This window comes from Leptidea sinapis, chromosome 39 (genome assembly GCF_905404315.1).
Source record: "Leptidea sinapis chromosome 39, ilLepSina1.1, whole genome shotgun sequence".
In the NCBI taxonomy this organism is placed as follows: Eukaryota; Metazoa; Arthropoda; class Insecta; order Lepidoptera; family Pieridae; genus Leptidea; species Leptidea sinapis.
Window position 1 is genome coordinate 3,415,859 of NC_066303.1, and position 22,658 is coordinate 3,438,516.

The 22,658-nt window shown below is 36.5% G+C and overlaps 1 protein-coding gene across 5 annotated transcripts in view; it reads right to left on the minus strand.

Moving 5' to 3' along the window:
* Positions 1 to 22,658, minus strand: part of LOC126976161 (uncharacterized) — a 116,717-nt gene continuing 94,059 nt past the window's right edge. For 3 of the 5 annotated variants that reach the window (XM_050824383.1, XM_050824385.1, XM_050824386.1), the window contains 6 exons: positions 21,111 to 21,202; positions 20,417 to 20,517; positions 17,244 to 17,328; positions 14,763 to 14,975; positions 12,138 to 12,290; positions 1 to 2,711 (listed from right to left, as the gene is read on the minus strand). In XM_050824383.1, the coding sequence (XP_050680340.1) occupies positions 2,663 to 2,711; positions 12,138 to 12,290; positions 14,763 to 14,975; positions 17,244 to 17,328; positions 20,417 to 20,517; positions 21,111 to 21,202 (693 nt within the window). In that variant the 3' untranslated portion in view covers positions 1 to 2,662. Of the gene's footprint in view, positions 2,712 to 6,672; positions 6,767 to 12,137; positions 12,291 to 14,762; positions 14,976 to 17,243; positions 17,329 to 20,416; positions 20,518 to 21,110; positions 21,203 to 22,658 lie in introns of all 5 variants that reach the window. The other 2 variants (XR_007731849.1, XM_050824384.1) reach the window with 2 other exon arrangements.

Genomic DNA, 22,658 nt, shown 5'->3' on the forward strand with positions numbered 1-22,658 from the left:
TTATAAACTCATTTGTATATTAAAACATAAAGTACAGAAACAGAATAAGTACCAACATTATAAATATATTATTTTCATAACACAAATTATACAACAATCATCAATATAATATAATCCATTGTGTATACGTAAATGACACAGAGGTCATTCGGTCGTTTTACAACTATTTCTTAGAATCAAAAAAGGTCCAAGTTATCTTAAGCTAATCAAATAATTTTTTCTTTAAAAAAGTCCAAAACTATGAAAAATGGCTACAATATTTTATGCAAAAAGTGACGAGAAAGACTGTCAGCTGGTTCAGTGCCGTTGAGGGTTCTTGATTGAACCCAAATTAGCGGCATCGCAATATCGCTCGTCACTTTGAAACACAAGATAAGACGCCTTCCATAATCCATACACAATAATAGTGGCAGTTTTATTATTTTTGTTAAAATTCGACTTCATAATAAATAATTATACAAATTAATATTTACTTATTTCTTTGTTGTTGAACAAGATATATACCAAAATTTACGACCCATGCTTTCTCGAATGGTTGGCTCAGTTGGAAAGAGCGCTCGGACGGAATCCGATAGGTCGCGGGTTCCTATCCCGCATCGTTCATATATTTTGGTTACAATATTAAATTGTATAATTAATCCCAGAAGTGAGGATTATGACTTTAAAATAACAAGTAGTTTAAATAAGTACATTGTGTATTCGATTGCAACGCAAGTAAACGTAGCACCAGTAAAAATACCACGAACGACACTTTATTAAAAAAAAAAAACACATTTGCTAGCATTAAAATTACAACACACATTACATTAAATAAAACTGTGATGATATATCATCGATAAGCGAAACTGAAATATTTGTACTTCACTCATGATATTGCGTACTTATAATAATAAGTACTTTTAATTATAAGTAGTATTTGTACTTATAATAGAATTATATGTAAGTACAAATATTTCTGTTTCGCAAATTCACAGAAAAACATTACATACAAAACGAAAACTATCGCTTTTATAACTTATTGCTTTAATGTCAAAGTGGTGTTTATGGTTTGATTCCCACCATTCAATTGTGCGTTAGCTTCTTATATTCGAGACACAATAACGTATAGATATTAATATGTAGATGTATATACAACAAATATTTAAATCATGATTTCATAATATTTCTAATCAAATTGATAAATGAAACAATAAAAAAAAAAAAATATTTTAATAGTACAGTCTGTACTTTAAAAACAATTAATTTTAATTTTAAATAATAAACATAAATATATGTCGTTTTAATAATTAATATATAAAATTTATTGTATAACAAGAGTATAAATAAAAAATAAATAAAATCTATGGTTTATTATGGTAACTACAAATTTTTCATGACTGCAACACTGAGGTAGTGACATCTGTCAATCCGGATTTTTTTGGGCTAATAATTAAATATTCGAGAGGGGCACTAGCGATGCTAACCTAGACTAAAAGCCAATAGTTAGGACGAACTAAAAAGCAATTTGCTCTATTTGACATACAAAATAGACAACGATATATATCTATAAGTACCTACCTATATCTTATTACAACGGACCATTCCGCCTTGACTGGGCAAATTTTGCTAGGAAGCTGCACACATTCAAATCAATAATATATATATATATATATATATATATATATGTTTGGTCAAGTAAAATGGTAATGATGTATACTATATTAAAAATGTATATACCAATCAATTACCGAATTGTATATCGCAATGTCTATATGTCATACAAATCATGTTAATTTCAATTATATTATTACATTTATGTGTAAAAGGCGTAATCCTATATTACAGTACATTAAGCCTAAGCTAATATATTTCGAGAATAAGTAAAAAAGCTATTTGTGTTGTACTTATATCATAGTTTTATTACGAGGTTTATTTTAGTTAATAAATAATGCATACAGTATGACTGGTCAGACATGCAAACGATATTTTATGAGAAAACTCGATTTAATTATATAATAAAGAACTTTATTTATTAATAAAATATAACATAAATATATATAAACCCACTGCGCGATTGTATCGTTGATTATGCGTAAGCGCAACAGGTCCGTATGTGCACCTTCTCCCTTCCTACTTCCGCACCCCACGATGAGCGTGTAATCCGTGCATTCGCCCGGTGTCTATGCGTTACGTAATAAATTATTTAACTCTCGGTTAAATTGATTTTTGCGATTTTTTTTATATTATTTTTTTTTGTTCACTTAAGACCGTCCTGGAGTATTAAAAGCGTCTTACCAGTCATGCTGTATACTAAGTAACACTTCATATGTGTATTTAGACATCTGACTAGATAAATATTTCACAATAAATAATTGGTACAACATTTCATGTTATAAAACTTGGTTGGGTTAAATACCTATAGTACAACAACTTCGTGGGCGACCGCGCGGGTATCGGGGAAGGGCAACTCGTGAGACTGCCGCTACCCGCTGATATCTTAGTACCCCGTCCCCACCACCGTCTGTCATCCCGTGGGACGGTCGCGCACGTAGTTGTCGGTCTATAAACCAGTGTTTACTACAAAACAGTAATCGTCAGGTATTTATGATGACCGATGATTTAATGGTTGACTTTTTTTTATTAAAATATTTAACTAGTCAAGATTTAATAAAATTAATATAGATCACAACATCCTTATATTCTTGTCTGCAAATGGTGATGAGATGTAAGCCCTGAAAACAGAAATAATAAATTAATTAAAATATGATAGATTTTAGATATTTCTTTATCATGGGATGTGTTAGTAATGATGTGATTTGTCATATATTATACGAGTGAATAGTTAAAAAATCGCCAAAATGGAAACGGCCTTATAATCCAAACTGATTTAGTAGAAAAAACTATACTTTACAAAATTCAGGTGACACTCAACTCATTCGAGTTTGCAGTGTACTAATGTATTTAGTTTAACACATACATGAGTACTGGATGCCTAATAAATATATGACAATAATTCACTTAATTTTCGTAATCGTTAGTAAGGTAAATTAGGTTAGTAACCTAAATCTATATACTGGGTGTCCCAGAATAAGTTGGACAAGGGCAAAGGGGATTGAATGACTTTGGTCTATGAGCTTAAAACCGTCGACCTTTTACCTATCTTTTTTGCTTATCTTATCTTAGCTGATAGAACAAAGTCATTCCCATTTGACTTATTCTGGGACACCCAGTATAAAGCACAAAATGGGCGTAGAAAATTTTATTCCCCATTCCCAATCGTTAGAAAGGTCCTGAGGAGAGGAGTTTAAATTAGGGTCGGGATGAAAAGCTATTCCGGTTCAAACATTTATATTGCGTTACATCAAAAATGAGGTTTATTCACTAGAACGTGTAAACATTGACCATTTTGAACAAATTGGTTTGTTTACATTGTAAGTCACGTGCTTTTGTTTTTAAAAAAAAACTCCTTTCACGTTTTTCAATGCGCTGTAACTCCCAAGCCCGCATTTTCCTAGAAAAAAGAAGCAATCAGCGAAATATATACAAAAATCTAATGTCTGTATGTTTACCCCGTGAAACAGAGATCATGTATTTAAAAAAACTCCTAATACACGGGCAGGAGACACGCACGAGACGAGCAGGTCCGCACTAGTTATATAAGTTTTTTAATTATGTTATATTTTCCAATAATAAGGAAAATAGGGTTTAGTTTTGTTTAGGAGAATCTAAAAACAATAACGACAAAGCCACAGGTTCATTCAGGCATCACAGTCAATTTGCCTATCAGTGAATCAATAATACTTTCATATGTATACTGTAGTATGGAAACAGCTTATACGAAATAAATGAAAATACAAGTCATACTGGTCCACAGAAGTATAGTAAAATTAATAATTAAATCAAATTTCCTAAATTATAAAAAAGAAATTTTCAATGAAACTAATTATCAAAATTGAATTAGATAAATGAACAGTCTGTTTAGACTACGTACTTTGACCCCGAGGAGCGACAACGTAGCTCACAGCGGCGAATTGGCTGTTACTTCTCTTCTCGTAAACTCTTAACAATAACATAATTATTAGCGAAGAAATGAAAACTGATTGAAACATTTCACTTGAACTTTAAGAAAGTTAAATTAATAAATACAACTTTAAGTTGTTCAACAAAAACTTGGAACAATCGCGGGCTGCGTAAAGAACTCGCTTGGACACTCCAGACATCGTACACACATTCCGAAAGCTCGCGTTAAACTGAATAACAAATTACAAATACTTAAATAAAATGGCGAAAATAAATAAAGACGTAAATATACCCCACAATTCTAGTTTATCGATACTTTATTTAAAATTACTAACCAACAATCTAAACAAGGCATTAAAATCTAGTAGTCTTGTGTTATTCGAATGTTTTAATATTTTTAACAATTAATAAATTAATGAATGGCTAAGCTTTAAAAAAAAAATAGTTTATTTTTGTAAGTTCAATACTTACGGAACCACTGTTTTCTGAGTGATTTCCTGAGCAGCGAACAAGTGGGAGGCTCTTTTGCACAGGATGCCGGCTAGATTATGGATACCACAACGGCGCTTATTTCTGCTGTGAAGCAGTTATGTGTTAGTATTACTGTGTTTCGGTCTGAAGGGCGCTGTAGCTAGTGAAATTACTGGGCAAATGAGACCTAACACCTTATGTCTCAAGGTGACGAGCGCAGTTGTAGTGCCGCTCAGAATTTTTGGGGTTTTTCAAGAATCCTGAGCGGCACTGCATTGTAATGGGCAGGGCGTATCCATTACCATCAGCTGTGCGTCCTGCTCGTCGCGTCCCTTAGTTTCATAAAAAAAAAATTAAAAAAAGTAAGGTGGTACGATTTTTGATAGGTTGCTTTCAAATTACAAACAAGTTATAAATTGTTATTGTTTAGTTCTTCCTAATTCACGATCATTATCTCTAAACTACTTCATAATTTATAAAAATAAAAATTCTGAAGCTGCTTAGTTTTAAATAGGTAGGTGTAGTATTTTTACAATAATCATTACAGAACAATTTCAAAATAGACAAACAGCTTATTATTTATCCAATCTAACTCCCTTTAAATAAAGCTATTCATCGATAGATGTCCGTCCCTACCTTTGAATAAATTGCGCCGCAGTCAAAGAGACACCGCCGGCACGTGTATCTCTTTGACGGCCGCGGGCGGCGCAATTCAAAGGCAGCTAGGCAAAGCGGCAACGCCGCCTATATTGAAATATTAAAGTTCATTGAATCATTGACCCAGTAACGCAAATCTTACAGGACGTTTAAATTTGTCCAAAATGAAAAGCCTACTTTTTGACAAAACCACTGCACAGTTTTCGTTAATTTTTGGAATATAGTCAGCTAATATGCTAACAAGTATGTACCTACATTTATTTCATATAAGCTGTTTCCATACTGTACATTACTTTAAATTAATTACATGCAAAAGGAAAAACAAAACTGTTAGGAATTGTTAGATGTTTTGAGTACTCCTGACACTGATGCAAAATTTATACAAACATTTTAATAGCATTTATCATGCTAAAACGGGCTCAGCACTCTCCACAAACCCTGCTATCGGATACAATATGTTTAAAAAAATGATCACAAATATTTTATTTGTTACAATTTGTTATATAACAATTTTGTTTAGAAATTGTTTACTAACATTACCTAACTTTTAATAAAATTTTGATCAAATGTTTGATAGAAAATATTTGTAAACATTTTATACCAGCAGTGTGGGAGCATCATTACTCAGGCTGTGCTTCAACTGGATACCGCCGGCGTAGACGCAAAATGCGGCAACTAATACTACGCCCAAGTGGGCGTACTCGAACAATGTGTGACATTGACGTGTGGCACGTTCTGTTAAACTTTGCTAATCATTGAAACATTGGGTTGCGTAGTAACTTTGTAAAAATAATAATACAAGAGATAAGAAAGATACTGGGAACACATATTATCAGTAAGTATTTTGAATTTAATTAATTTCAATGTAAAATAGCACGAAGCGTGTGTTACATAAAATAAATCAAATCAAAATCACTTTATTCATGTAGGTCACGGAAATGACACTTATGAATGTCAAAAAAATATTTTTCTTTTCGAATCTACCGCTACTTCGTAAAGGGTTGAGCTAATGAGAAGAAGTAGCAAAAAACTTATTGGCACTCTTTTATATCAAGATTTACATTTCCATCCATTTACAAATCATTTCAATTACAATATAATACGTAAAATGATGCAACAAACATACTCAAAAGTATAATAGGCAATGCCTTACACGAGTAAGTCAAAAAAGTAATATGAAAGATGCCACTGAGTGTCAAGATGCCACACACACAAGCATCAAATAGTTGCCGTAATAAGAAAGCTATAATTATTCTCAGGTAGCGCGGTAACGGTATCTAGTTGAAGCGCAGCGGAGACCAATCTAATTAACCATTAAGGTCCATTAGATATCTTGCGTGACAACACATGTTTAGAGATTAGATGGTAATTAAGCGTTCACATTTTCAGATATAATATTTAAAGCAAACACAGATTAAATGGGCATGCTAAATATTCAATTAACGAAAAAAATACGACCGTAATCGAGTAAAATATTAAAAAAAAAAGCCAAAACAACAAACATGCTTCAACAAAAACATTTATGAACAAGTGTTTCATGAGAACCTGAATGCATGTTTTTTTGTAGTTTTTTTTTTATATTTTTTTTCTTGCAGTCTTCATACACGTTGGCTATTCGTTAAGCACGGGGAGCATGGATCTAAAAATATAATATTATTTTTTAATCAATCATATTAATATCCTCGTACAAGAAAGTTGTTAATACCAGGTTCCCTAAATTCTTAATGCTTCGAGTAACATTTTAGTAGAAGTAACCCATATAAACGTTTATAGCAATGTTAGAAGTTCAGTCTAATTCTATGAATTTATATAGTAACCAATATGATTTTAATGTATCGATTCACATTTAAATATATCGATAATAAATTTTATAGCATACTTTTTATACGGAACCAGGCATTACACAATATTATAACGTTATTTTACGTTCGTAGAACTTTTTACAAATATGTTCGATACAATAAATATAAAATTATTTAAGACATAGTCTTACTTATTTTGCAAAAAAAAAAATAAGTTTTGATTATGATATAAAAAAAATCCACACATTCGTGTGGCGGGCAAATGATTTTCTTTTCAATAATTTCGAACATAACGAACATAATTATAGAAAGAACGATTCGAACTAACAATGGATGTGCCCGATGTACCTACAATAGGTAAATAACGTTATATACAGTTTTATAATATACATTTTTATAGACAATAATATATAAACATATCATATTACATTTAGCAAGGCAGACATTAACATGAAGCTACTAAAGATGAATATGTCTAAAGCACCTTTGATTGTAAAGCATGTCTTGTGAGATACTAACACTCTTACAGGAATCATTTATAAAGAAAAATATATTAAATGACTATTTAGTGCACTTCATCCAATGTTTGTAATTTAATACGTTACGAATGACCACCGCACGGACTCACGAACCACACCCTGATTACTGGCCGCGTGGGGCAAGTAGGAACAATAGTGGGAGCGGGAGGGCGGACCCCGCAACCGGACCCGGGGCGGCTAACGAAAGAATCACGCAAATTAAACATATTTTTATTCAAAATAGGTCATGAAATCACTTATTGAAAATCACCCACCTACCCTTTCGGAAATGAATGAGATACCATCAAATAGCCTGACGGCGGCCATTCCCAATCTGTGGAGTCATTAAGAAAGTCGTTTATGTTATTATTACCACATAAACGTCTTTTAACAATCCTTTTGAATTTCATACTAAGTACAGATGTATGGAACATTTTCTTGGATAATGTTGTAAAAGCATATACCTTGCCCCACAAAAGACTTACTAACTCGACATAGTATGTTTGACAAGTACACATTTATGTTTGTTCCTGGTGTTAAGATTATGGTTATGACAGTTTCTAGCAAATTCACTTAAGTGCCTATGTATATTATATATTATCAAGAATATATTGAGAGGCAACAGTTAAAAATGTTTATTTCATTAAATTTTGCTCTCAATTATTCTTTAGGACCTAGGTTATAAATAGCACTGCGGTAATATATCCTAAAATCATTTCTTTAAAGGTCTGTTCAAAAATTAAGTATCAATTTTATTACATTATTAGAAAGAAAAAATAGCGTAAGATCTCGTACCTCTGGTCATATATTGCGCAACGATAGGTACCGCCTGCTGCAAACTATTTTGATGGGGAAAATTGCTGGGAAATGAGGTGTTGGAAGAAAAAAGAAGTTTTGGAAGGGAGTGGATTAAGATAGTCCAAGAACTATTCCGCTTAGCCATGGACAAGAAGATCTTAAAAAAGCTGACAGCTGACCTCCAGTAATGGAGAGGCACATGAAGAAGAAGAAGATTAGAAAGAGAATCGAGTACCGTTAGTGTCTCACTCGTCATACTGCATAATCCTTCACGTTACTAAAATGATTAGCAATGGATTCAAACACACAAGCATACGAAGAGCTTAAGCTGCAGGAAATAATGTACAGAAATCACGTATATTCGTTTCAACATATTTTAAACCCGCTGAGCACTTAATTTGTGAGTATTGAACATTGGCGTACAATTGAACAACTAGACTCACAGTCACGCTCAAAAATTATCTAAAAAAAACTCTGCGTGCGCGTCTATTACGCAGAGTTTTGGTTCAGTTGTGTTTCGACAGCGCTTTGAATACAAAGCCACGCAATTATAAAGTGATCAGTGAGACTGTCAATATAACACAATATTCAAACTTATAAAGGATGGAATGTCGTATTTCAGGTAAGTGCCCCTTTAAACTAATAAAACTTGACGTTTTTAGTCATAAGTTCTTGCCTCGTGGTCGCGTATGTCTCTTTCTTTATAGAAATACGCGTATACTATAATAAAGACATTAAACATTACTTATTGGTGAATTTTTCACTAATGTCGTGTGCACTTTACTAAATAACCATACTGAATAATATTGTAAATAATTAAAGCCAGAATGTAGTATGATGCTTCAATACGGAGGGAGCAATTCAAGGGGCAATACGAACAGCTTCTTAAAGATAGGGACGGCAACGAAATTGAGGTTGTAGACATTAACCTTCTTAAAACATCAGATCAAGGTTTCAAGGCTACTCAAACCCAATTTGATGAGTTGTTTGGAAGTGACCCTGATTTAGTCTCACCAGCTAATATCCCCAATAATAAAAATCAGGCATTACACATTTTATTAGAATTATGACTTAAGATACTTGTTAATTCGTTGAAATAATAGTTAAAACTGGAAGTGTTAATCCAGGTTTTTGGTATTAAATCAAATTAACGTGCTATTGATTTAACAATAACTAAAGCAGAATTAACAAACTAATAACATTTACAATTTTACAAACACGTGTAGGTACAAATACTTCTAGTCATCTTGGCGCGCGGCGCTATGTGTGCGTGTGCTTGTAAAATGCAGCTTTAATGTGAGTGACGGTGACATTCGACGATAATAGAATAACACATGGTCGGATATGGTCCGGCCGAACCATCGAACGCAGTTTGGTACTGGACATTATTCGATGGTATGTCGCATTGCCGATCGCACAAAATTATTATTATTATCGTCCGGACCGTACCGAGTACGACGGCGGACCAATAAGTGCGACGCTAGTGAGCAACTTGCTCACTAGACACCCGGCCGATTTACGATTACTGCAACCCACAGCGTCGTGTATAATGAACAACTTGCTCACTAGACACAAGCTGATTTATGATTACTGTAACCCACAGCCTCGTGTATAATGAACAACTTGCTCACTAGACACTAGGCTGATTAACGATTACTGCAACCCATTGCCTCGTGTATAATGAACAACTTGCTCAGTAGACACTAGGCTGATTTACGATCACTGTAACCCACAGCCTCGTGTATAATGAACAACTTGCTCACTAGACACTAGGCTGATTAACGATTACTGTAACCCACAGCCTCGTATATAATGAGCAACTTGCTCACTAGACACTAGGCTGATTTACGATTACTGTAACCCACAGCCTCGTGTATAATGAGCAACTTGCTCACTAGACACTAGGCTGATTTACGATTACTGTAACCCACAGCCTCGTATATAATGAGCAACTTGCTCACTAGACACTAGGCTGATTTACGATTACTGTAACCCACAGCCTCGTGTATAATGAGCAACTTGCTCACTAGACACACCGCTAATATACGTTTACTACAACCCACAGCGTCGTGTATAATGAGCAACTTAGCTCACTTGGGTAGCCAACGGACCGTCCGATGGTTCGGCCGTACCAAAACCGACCATGTGTTTAAGCTATAATAGCTCGAATGGCGACTGCCGCATTTACATAACACATGCACACATAGAGCCGCGCGCCAATATGTAAAATAATTAAGTACGGAAACAAAAGCAAAGAAAAGTGGGCTGAAAACTAAGAAAAATAATATTTACAAAAATACCTTCCACTTCCAAAGCTATACGAATGGGACCTTTGCAGCATTAAAGTAAAAAATATATTTAAAGCGACAACTGCGATTTTCTAAGGAATTTAATATGTTATGATGGTTCACAATAACAATCCAATCTAAACCAATCAAACATAAAGAATATTACAGATATAAACCAATCAATTTGATAACAGTTTTTGATTGGTTTATTTATAATTTAGGTTTGACTAGCGGAGGAAAAATCTTGTTTTTACAACCATAAAGGATATTACAAAAAAGTTACCTCTACTCAGTTGTTATAATATAAGTGGGAGTATTTCACCGGGATACCATGGTGTCCATAAACTAGCAAGGTAGACACCAGAGTCATGACGCGTTCGAGCTGGTCGCGCCATCAGGTGAGTAGTTCTATAGAGCTTTATACATTTAAAAATTTGAATACAAAATTTTATGAACGTTGCGGGACTCGAACCTACGACCTCTGGCGTTCCGTGCCAGTGCTATGCCAACTGAGCTAACCGTTGTTTACAAATTTGATGTGTCTATTAATCCTAGAAGTGAGGGTTATGATTTCAAAAACATAACAAATTGTTTAGATTTACAAGAAAGACATCTCAAGTCAATTTCCTGATATGTAATTATTGTGGTTGAGCAGGATATCAACTGTAAAGTGGGTCCTGTAGATGAAGCCACAAACTGAGAGTTGAACAAAGCATACAAGATTTTATGACGATAGGTCACTCGAACGGTTAGCTCAGTTGGCAGCGAGCATTGGCAAAAATTTTGTTTTCAAATTTTATTTGTGTATTAATCCTAGAAGTGAGGGTTATCACTTTAAAAACATAACAAATTGTTTATGCATTTTTTTGGTAGCGGTAATTGGTTGCACCACCGTGGTGTCTCGGTGAATTATAGCCCTAAGTAGAGGTAACGTAAAGGTTTGTCAAACGAAGTAGCTGTTTTACTTCAATACTTACGTAATGTTTAAATGATATTATGATTTAGCTGTATGATGGCGTTTCTACAAAGCGACTACGGTTACCATGAAAACTCTTGACTATTTTCACTGTATTTCGGAGGCAGGAAAGATAAAAAGTTAGTTTACATACATTGCTGCAGTTTAACTTTTGTGGATATATTTCTCCAATAATACACATATTGTATTTTAATCTACAATAATTTTATAAAAATCTACACATAAATATTTTTTTTTTATATGATTTCATAAATCTTAACTTAATATGCTAAATATATGATATATTCAATTACTTAGAGCCGTAAAATTTTTGGACATTAATAAAAAAAAATCTTGGATAATTTATACATCTAGACATATAGACTATTAATTATTAATTTTGTGTGTGTGCGTTGATGCAGCAAGAGGTTTTACACCGCAATTTTTGTCGACGTGTTCACAGCTGTCAAGATATTGAGGTATAAATTATCTAAGAATGAAATGTATTATTCCAAAATAGTTAAACTTAAGGGTTATTAATTCCTTTGTTTTTTTTTATATGCTAACTTAACCCTTAAAGATCGACTACATAACGTCTCCAAGTTATTCGATATATTTTATTAATGAGGTGTTTAAATAAGATACTCACAGCTCCATATTGTGCACGGTGGACTGTTGACAGGCGGCTGTCACTTTGACATGGCAGTGTTTGTGACATTTTAACAGACAATCGCGACACTCGTAGCCTTGCTTGCCGATACGCCGCGCTATTGTCTTGTTGCAAACCTCGCACACCGTACCACTATGAAAAAAAACAATATATGTTACATCCACGGATTAGTACAAAAATAAGGACTTCGTGTCACCTTACATAACACTGTAGCACCAAAACAAGCCGATTAACGTGTAAACTACAAGTACAGGAATTGTCATCGTCTGTAACAGATTAGTTTGCGTCTCAATAAAATATTTTAAAAATGCCGTCGTGCGTTGTGAATAAGTGTAAAAACGATACTATATAAGTATTTGTGGCCATATATGATTATTTAAGGGAGAAAAAATTGTGCAACTAGTATCCCCCGTAACCACACACACACTAGCATAACGGTGCTTAACTTGCTAATATCACGGCGCGGATTCCTTCTTTTTTTACTCGTCCGTGGTTACATCATAATGAAGGCCGCTATTCCAAGAATAGAGATGCATAGAGATTTGGGTTATCTTTGCATCTTCTACCACATTTATCAGGGGAAGTGCTCAGAGGAGCTGTTCGGGTTGATACCAGCGGACGATTTCCAACACCGGGCATCACGTCAAAATCTAAATACCATCCGCATTATGTTGATGTCTAGCATTCCACAAGCGCGCGTTTTTCAACAAGCCCAACTCGCACTTGGCTGGTTTCTATTATCTAAACCAACATAATGATCATTTTCAACATACTTGTTCGTAAAATGAGCCTTATTATATCGTTCTTAGGGCCATAAAGCGAACTATAACACACACGTGCATAATAATATTACACACTGCATTAACAATTTAACCGGGTAATACAGTTGTTTTTTTGTAACAATAAAGAGGTTTTATGCCGTTGAAAATTCATTAACATTTTTGGTATAAATAAATGTGTCCCTTATTAAGACGAAAAAACATTTATTACTATCAAATTTCACAATAATTTGTTATAATATTTAGTTAAAATTACTTATAATTTTGACGTAGGACATATGGCTATATGTAATCAATAGCGGCGACTAAGTATAATCCGGCTTAGATTGAAAGCGAACATTTGCTTAAAACGTAGTGGATTTCGGCCCTCTCCGTTTTTTACAAGATTATAGCCGTCATTTGTCAAACTATCAATGTCTGCACGTTTCATACAATCGAGTGAATCACTTTTTTCTTAGACAGTTTCGCTAGGCTGGTTTGTATCGCATTTGTTGCTGTGTGGTAAATACATATTTGTTTATTCCTCGCAAGTGTGTTGAAAAAGTGCTTATGAATCTCGTGAGTAACTTGCTCAATAGACACTCGGCTGATTTACGATTACTGCAACCCACAGCCTCGTGTATAATGAGCAACTTGATCACTAGACACTCGGCTGATTAACGATTACTGTAACCCATAGCTTCGTGTATAATGAGCAACTTGATCACTAGACACTCGGCTGATTTACGATTACTGCAACCTACAGCCTCGTGTATAATGAGCAACTTAGCACACTAGACACTCGGCTGATTTACGATTACTGCAACCCACAGCCTCGTGTATAATGAGCAACTTGATCACTAGACACTCGGCTGATTTACGATTACTGCAACCTACAGCCTCGTGTATAATGATCAACTTGCTCACTAGACACACGGCTGATTTACGATTACTGCAACCGACAGCCTCGTGTATAATGATCAACTTGCTCACTAGACACTCGGCTGGTTTACGATTACTGCAACCTGCAGCCTCGTGTATAATGATCAACTTGCTCACTAGACACTCGGCTGGTTTAGGATTACTGCAACCTGCAGCCTCGTGTATAATGATCAACTTGCTCACTAGACACTCGGCTGATTTACGATTACTGCAACCGACAGCCTCGTGTATAATGATCAACTTGCTCACTAGACACTCGGCTGATTTACGATTACTGCAACCGACAGCCTCGTGTATAATGATCAACTTGCTCACTAGACACTCGGCTGATTTACGATTACTGTAACCGACAGCCTCGTGTATAATGATCAACTTGCTCACTAGACACTCGGCTGATTTACGATTACTGCAACCGACAGCCTCGTGTATAATGATCAACTTGCTCACTAGACACTCAGCTGATTTACGATTACTGTAACCGATAGCCTCGTGTATAATGATGAACTTGCTCACTAGACACTCGGCTGATTTACGATTACTGTAACCGACAGCCTCGTGTATAATGATCAACTTGCTCACTAGACACTCAGCTGATTTACGATTACTGTAACCGACAGCCTCGTGTATAATGATCAACTTGCTCACTAGACACTCAGCTGATTTACGATTACTGTAACCGATAGCCTCGTGTATAATGATGAACTTGCTCACTAGACACTCGGCTGATTTACGATTACTGTAACCGACAGCCTCGTGTATAATGATCAACTTGCTCACTAGACACTCAGCTGATTTACGATTACTGTAACCGACAGCCTCGTGTATAATGAGCAACTTAGCTCACTTGTATCATAATATACTATTATATCATCATGAAACCTACTCAAACATAATTTCAACTTACCCGCTAATATGTTTAGCGATGAATGTGTGCTCATTGTAAATATGCAGTTTAACGCCTTTTCTCCGCCATCTTGTTCTTTGTGCGACCGTCAGAGGGACGAGGTAATGTTTCTTGATCCCCGCCTCGATTGTTTCAAGAACTAGAGTCGAAGCTTCGTGGATGAAGGTCCTGGCTGATGCTGTACTGAATCCGGAGACCTCGCTGAGAGAGGACCTTTTATGTTTAGTTTTCGATGTTGGTTTGGTTTTGTGATTTCATGGGATGATGGGGTTTTAAATGAATTAAAAAATAGTGAAAATAAGCAATATTTTACAAATATTGAAAAATAAATATAATAGATGTTAAATAGAAATTAATTAAATTTAGTGTAAGCAATAATAATTTTTAAAATTAGAAGTTTTTAAATAAAGTAAATAAACAGCCATTAAGAGCAGCGAGCATGCATTTAGTATTAGCAGTAGAGGTTGAATTAGTATGAGAAAACCGGTGTTACCATATTGAAGAGTGCGTTTGGCCCCAGCGTGAGTGTTGTCAGATGAAAAGAGAGAAAATACACATTTAGTGGGCGATATTACAATTAATATAATATTGGTAAAACTATTACACTTGATTCTAACAATTCATGTTTAAAAAAATATTGAAATAGACGAGTGTTTCGCCTCTACACGAGGCGTCCTCAGGAGATGTTGACTCGCCTAATTCTGGCACGAGACAATCGTTCCAGAATTTGATTCAGACAGAGAACAGAAATGATTAAATACAAAACTCAGTGAATTTACGCTCAAGAAAAATAAAAATATTTGGAAAATCATATTTACTTAATATCGGAAATCATAAGAAATTACCTTATATGTTTATAGAACAAAGGTCATAATAACTCAAGAAATTATTATGAAAAATTGCTTATAGTGTATGTATGCCAACATGTATTCCTCATTTTATTAGGAAATGTGTTACACTTTTTAATTAATACATTAGTTTTTATTATTAATAAGTACAGCAAAATTTTTTCAGTAATATTAATTTTAATCGCCATAAAACTACTTTCCAGTGCCAACTGCCAATAATAAAGTTAGCTGTAATTAATTTTTTTATAAGTTATCCTAATTACATTGTCACAAGACATGTTAATTGTTAACAATAAGCCAATATTACTAAAATGACGTAAATATATTGATTGAGCTGATTGGTTTTCGCTGTAAACCAATCAGTATTGTCAAGGTCGCCTGTAAATTTGATTTTTTTTTATGACAATAAGGGATGAGACGAGCAGGACGTTCAGCTGATGGTAATTGATACACCCTGCTCATTACACTACAGTGCCGCTCAGGGTTCTTGAAAAAAGAGGTCTAGAATTGCGCTCGTCACCTTGAGACGTAAGATGTTAAGTCTCATTTGCCCAGTAATTTCACTGCACACATGCTTACATTTCAACACATTACTGCTTCACGGCAGAAAAAGGCGCCCTTTTGGTACCCATAATCTAGCCGGCATCCTATGCAAAGGAGCCCCCACTGGTAGTGTAGTGTGGTCACACCCACTGGTAATATAGTAGATGTGTTTCAACAGTATTGGAATAAATAGTTGTATTTAGGGATGATTGAATATTATTTGGGTATCACTCATATAGTTTATAGTCAATATCTTGAGTTTTATCACTTTGAATAAGATTGATAATTTAATATAAAAATTTAAAAGTGGCATATTTATAGTAATGGGAAGGTTAATCACCTATAAACCAAGTCATCAAGTAAACGTGACGTCATATTATTGAGGGTGAGTCTTTGTTTTTTTTTCTTAGCTTTTCGAACTACCTGCATATAGGAGCTTTTTAATCGGAAAGCCCGACATATGAGCCCTAAAATACAAATGGGGTCTAAATACGTCAATGTATTTTTCTCCACTCGAAAAAGTAAGTCATTGAAAATTTTGGATTTAATTTTCCAAAGATTTTTTTTTTCAAAATTTTAAGTCTATAGTTTTAATATCAATTAGATAGATATTTTATTTTATGGTCACGGTATGGTGTTTAGTGATCACCGCCGCCCATATACTCTAGCAACACCAGAGGAATCACAGGAGCGCTGCCGGCCTTCAAGGAAGGTGTACGCGCTTTTTTGAAGATACCCATGTCATATTTCCCCTTAAAGTTGCGCATTTACGTACGGCTGTTTTTGAGAATATCTCTTTATGGTAAAATCTCAAAAATTTTATACGACTAGATAGAGCCTCTTGTTGTAAGGCAACGCATGAGAACAGGCCACTGGCGATATGTATGTCACTTTGCTTCAGTGTGCTTGCGTGCTGAATATAGAGGCTAACAGTTCGCTATTTTTTTTGACGTGTTTAGAGCTGTATTAACTCAACGTATACATTATCTATGGGGAAAATCATAAAAAGAAGAGAAACAACTAAATACTCGCAATTATTTGTATTCAATTAGTATCGTTTGTATGTAGGATGTGTAGTTACAATGCTCACCTTCTCGATGTCCTAGATTCATCTCCCGACTGTGCCGGCGAGGCCCCAGCGGAGTACACGTTCCTGCTCGGTAAAAGTGCTTTATCTGAAATATTTTAAAATGAGACGTTTTTTTATGTAAATTAGTGACGAGATGAGCAAGAGACCTTCAACTGATGGTTATTAATTAATTTTAAAGGCCGGCAACGCTCTTGTGATTCCTCTGGTGTTGCAAGAGAATGTAGGCGGCGGTGATCACTTAATACCAGGTGACCCGTACGCTCGTTTTTCCTCCTATTCCATAAAAAAAATTGATACGCCCTGTACATTACAATGCAATACCGATTTGGATTCTTGAAAAACGCAAAAATTTTGAACGGCACTAAAAATGCACTTGTCATCTTGGGTCATAAGAAGTTAAGTCTCATTTGCCCAGTAATTTCACTAGCTACGGCGCCCTTGAGACCGTAACACAATAATGCTTACACATTACTGCTTCACAGCAGAAAAAGGCGCCGTTGTGGTACCCATAATCTAGCCGGCATCCTGTGCAAAGGGGTCTACCTGACCTGATTCGAAACATCTGCTTCCAAGGCGTTGCATCATCTCTAGTCTACAAATTACTGACTTTATCTTAAAAAAAACAACGAAGTTCATAGGCATTCTGCAACCGCGCGTTTCGCAAGAAATCTCAGGGCTGTTGTCCCGAACCGATACGACTCGGGGGGACCTTCTAGAATAGAGCATACTCCCACCTTAAAGGCCGGCAACGCATCTCTTGATCCCTGGTGTTGTGGATGTCCATGGGCGGTTGCCTCCCTGCCCATCACGTGAGCCTCCTTGCCAGTTATGCCTCTTGCCTCTTATATAAACAAATAGTTTCTATTTTACAACGTTTCATTAAAATGCAATTACCAAGGACAAACGAGGCAGTAACACCACGGCACCCCGCTCCACACTCAACGTGGACTTTTGCAATATCAGGGGAATTCACTCCAACTTAAACGCCGTCCACCACCACCTTGAGACGGCGAAGCCGGCCTTGTTTCCTTACGGAGACGCAGATATCTCGACCTAGCGATACGTCATATTTAACGTACCCCGGGTACAAAATTGAGCACAATTTTTTGCCTCATGCCGGGGTATGTGTGTACGTTAGGGAGGATATCTGCTGTCGCCGTCTCGGCAATTTTGAGGGTAGGGACCTGTCCACTCTCTGGCTCCGCGTAGATTTAGAGGACCGCGTCCGCATCTATGCGTGTGTCTACAGGTCCCATAGTGGTAACGCAGAAACCGATCATCTCATGGGCTGCGTTCAAGCGGCAATTGACGACGTGCTTGCACAGATCCCCTCCGCTGAAATCGTAGTCTTGGGTGATTTCAACGGGCACAATGCCGAATGGCTTGGATCACGTACCACAGACTACGCAGGGCGATCTGTGCATAATTTTGCATTGGCGTACGATCTGTCCCAATTGGTTGAGTCGCCAACGCGGCTCCCGGATGTGGATAGCCACATGCCGTCCTTATTAGAGCTTCTGCTGACTACACATCCCGAAGGTTACCAGGTCATTGTCGACGCCCCTCTCGGAACGTCCGACCATTGCCTGGTAAGGAGTGTAGTGCCTATACGACGCCCACGTCGCAGACCACCAGCGACCCGCCGCGTTTGGCACTACAAGTCAGCAGATTGGGATAGGATGCGTTCCTTTTTTGCATCCTACCCTTGGAGCAGGGTTTGTTTCCCTTCGGATGATCCTAGTGCCTGCGCCGTTGCAGTAGCCGATGTGATACTACAGGGCATGGATATTTTTATACCAAGCTCTGTAGAACCGATCGGTGGCAGATCACAGCCCTGGTTCGATACGTCAGTTAAAGCAGCATCTGACTGCAAAAAACAGGCGTATCGAACTTGGGTTGCGGCGCTGGGCACAAAGGATCCGAACTGCATAGTTCTAAAGAGGAAATACAACCGTGCTTCCAGATTTTTTAAGCGGCAAATCGCCCGTGCAAAGTCAAAACACGTCGTCAAAATGTCACGGCGAGCAGCTTTCCAGTTACCCGATCGGAACACGCAAGTTCTGGTCGTTGTCGAAAGCTGCTCTTGGTAACTTCAGCCAGCCGTCCATGCCGCCGTTGCACATGAGGAATGACACCCTGGCCCATACGGCAAAAGAGAAAGCCGATCTCCTGTGCGCTCTTTTCGCCTCCAACGGAACAACGGAAAAACACCGCCGACCATCCCGCGGTGTCAGAGCTCTATGCCTGAAGTACAGTTCAGACAGAAAACTGTTAGGCGAGCTCTGTTTTCGTTGGACGTCAGGAAGTCGAGCGGGCCGGATACATCAAATATTAAAGAGGACCAACGATAACAAGATGGACCGACGATCTGCTCGAGATCGCCGGAATACTTTGGATGAGGGCAGCGCAGGACCGGTCGTCGTAGAGATATTTGGGGGAGGCCTTTGTCCAGCAGTGGACGTCTTCCAGCTGATGATGATGATGATATAAGTTATACGTCTAGAGAGCCTCTTGCTGTTGTTTATTACTTCAGTGTGCACGACAATCTAAGTCTTACACTCGCGATAGCCACTTTGTTTTGGTGTGAGTGCGTTGCTGAATTTAGTGGTTAACAGTTAGCTGTTATTTTAGTTCGACGTGTTTACAGCTGTCACAGTATCTAGACCATAAATTATCAAACTTATTTCTTTCATCGCCCCCTTTAAAAGTCAATTATTTTTCAGCGCCCCCAATTTTTTATATACTCCTAATACAAGTATTCGTAGTTTTATACCTTCATACAGGGCAGAAATATAAACTAATAATATCCGTGATTCTTCAAAGTGGCCGTCATACAAAAACGTACATTCAATTGGTATTTTTTCATGGATCCGTAAAATCACGGATGAGTGCACAAACACCCTTATTCGAAATTTTTAATATAAGGTATTTAAATGACATTACAAATCAACCATCGCTCACGACCCGCCAATGGCCCCTATTTTTTTCTGGAAGACCCAAAGGAGGCCTTTAAGGATTAATGCCCCCCTTTAGGTCTCTAACGCCCACAATGGGGCGTTATCACCCACTTTGAGAAAGACTGATCTAGACATTATCTAAGATCAAAGTATATGACAGGCGCAATGGATTGTCTGCCATCTCACTATCGCTACCGTTATAAACTAGTTGAGTACCGTGGCTATTTCTCTCTGCACTGATACTTCGCAGCTTCTGGCTCTCCGAGTCCGTGTCTTGGAGGTCTAAGGATTGCCCTCGAGTTCGAGATCTGCCTAATCTGTAAAAAAATAACCATCATTAAAACAAATAAGGTTCGTGCCGGAAGGAGTAGGAATATCAACGCAATTTAAAGCCCAGTTTTAAAAAAAAAAAATCTGCGTATGGAGTGATACGTGCTCTCTCGGAAGGATGCTGCTGCCTATCCTTCATACTTTGTATCCCTTAGTCGCCTTACAACACCTAACGGAAGGAGATGGGGTGCTATTCTGGTGCAAAACCACACCACTCTACAACTAGGCACACCACAAGATGGACCGACGATCTAGTCAAGATCGCCGGAATACGTTGGTCGAGGGCAGCGCAGGACCGGTCGTCGTAGAGATCTTTGGAGGAGGCCAGCAGTGGACGTCTTCCGGCTGATGATGACGTTTCCAGGACGACACGATATTGAACTTCTACCTTATCCTATACATAAAAATAAGTTTCAAATCCCACGCAGTTTCCTATAAAAAGTATTAAAAAGATAAAACTTTGTGCGATCTGAAATGCACCTTATTGTATAGCCGCAAGAGTCCCTATTTCTTTATTTGCGGCACTAGCCTTCTGTACTTGTACTGTTATCTTTGACCGTGACAAAAGCGGCAAACGTACCTTCTTTTAATTGTCCCAAAGAAGTCTCGTTTCCTCTTCTGCCTCGGCGCCGGTTCTGGTGGCTGTTCCTCGTTGTTCACGTAGTCTCCTTGCTTGAAATCAAACCAATCAGGTAAGTAGACAAGTTTGTATCTGATTGGACTTTGAATAAATAGTTATAAAGTAACTTGAAATACCTCAAACTTAACACACAGGTAGATCTACTTAACCATAATCATAGATAAAATGCAGAATTCACCCAAAAAATTTAATAATCCATAATATAATTTCGAAACAACCTGTAAGGTATCTAGTAGCCGCGGGCTAGCGTAGGTACTGACAGCTACTTCGTGCCGTCTTATGCGAATACCTACGTAAGAGTGATTAAAATTTTGTTTCCTAAATATATAATTTGTTTCTTTGTAAAATTCTAGAAAATATTTTTTTCGATTAAGGTTAGATACCTCTAAAAGGCACAAAAGGCATTTATTTTCTCAATATATTAGATACTACTACCGCATCGAAAACAAATGGCGCTCTGAGAGAGTTGAAGCGGCGTAAGAAAATCTCTCAGCATTCTTTTTTTTTGCGCTCTTTTTAATAAAATATACAATTTTTGTTCTGTCATTGTTATTGCTATTATATAATCAATATCTGGACGACCGAGCCTTGCTCGGATTTTTAAGAATGTACAAAACTTGAAAAAAAAAATACTATAGGACATCTGGATTCGAACCAGGGTCTTCTGCTTTCCAGATCACCCAATGTCCCATCTGAGCTATTATAGTCTTGTGTATATAATATATATATATATATATATATAAAACACGGATAAATTACATTTTTTAATATTGAAACCTAGCTAGGTCGAATTCTCGCCCCCGAAACTACCTGTATACTAAATTTTATTAAAATCGTTGGAGCCGTTTCCGAGATTCAGAATATATATGTATATATATATATACTAGAATTGCTCATTTAAAGATATTAGATAATCTAGTGCCAGGCTGTCCGGTCACTTATTCAGCTGTGGAGTAGTAGGATTTACGAAGGAGCCATTTTTAATAAAACATTTATTATTTTATATTATTTATTCATTTAAAGAAAATGCCTGCTCTACTCGAGTGTTCCACACTACATATATTACCCATGACTCAAAGGGCAAATTGCACTTTGGCCCTTTTGGAAAGAGATTAGACAATGAACTAAGTAACGACTCCGGTGACAACACACTTTACCCGTCACCCTACTTGAAAATAAAGGTTATAAGGGATAAGAAACATTTGACTAGTATCATTGTTTTATAAATATTTAAAATTAATTTTTGAGTGTAATTTAAATTGCTCTTATTACTAGTTAAGCTATTTTGGAATCCGTAACCAATCAATCTGACAAAATCTGATTGGATACAAAAAACAAATCTACATTTTAAACCAATCAAAAAAATTTGGTTGCAAGTCGATGCGACGTTTGACGTGTGTGTGACCAATGTAATGTATTTTTGAAAATTGTATATTATAAAGCTGCATTAAAAAAAAATGACAATTAACTGATAATAATAGATTATAT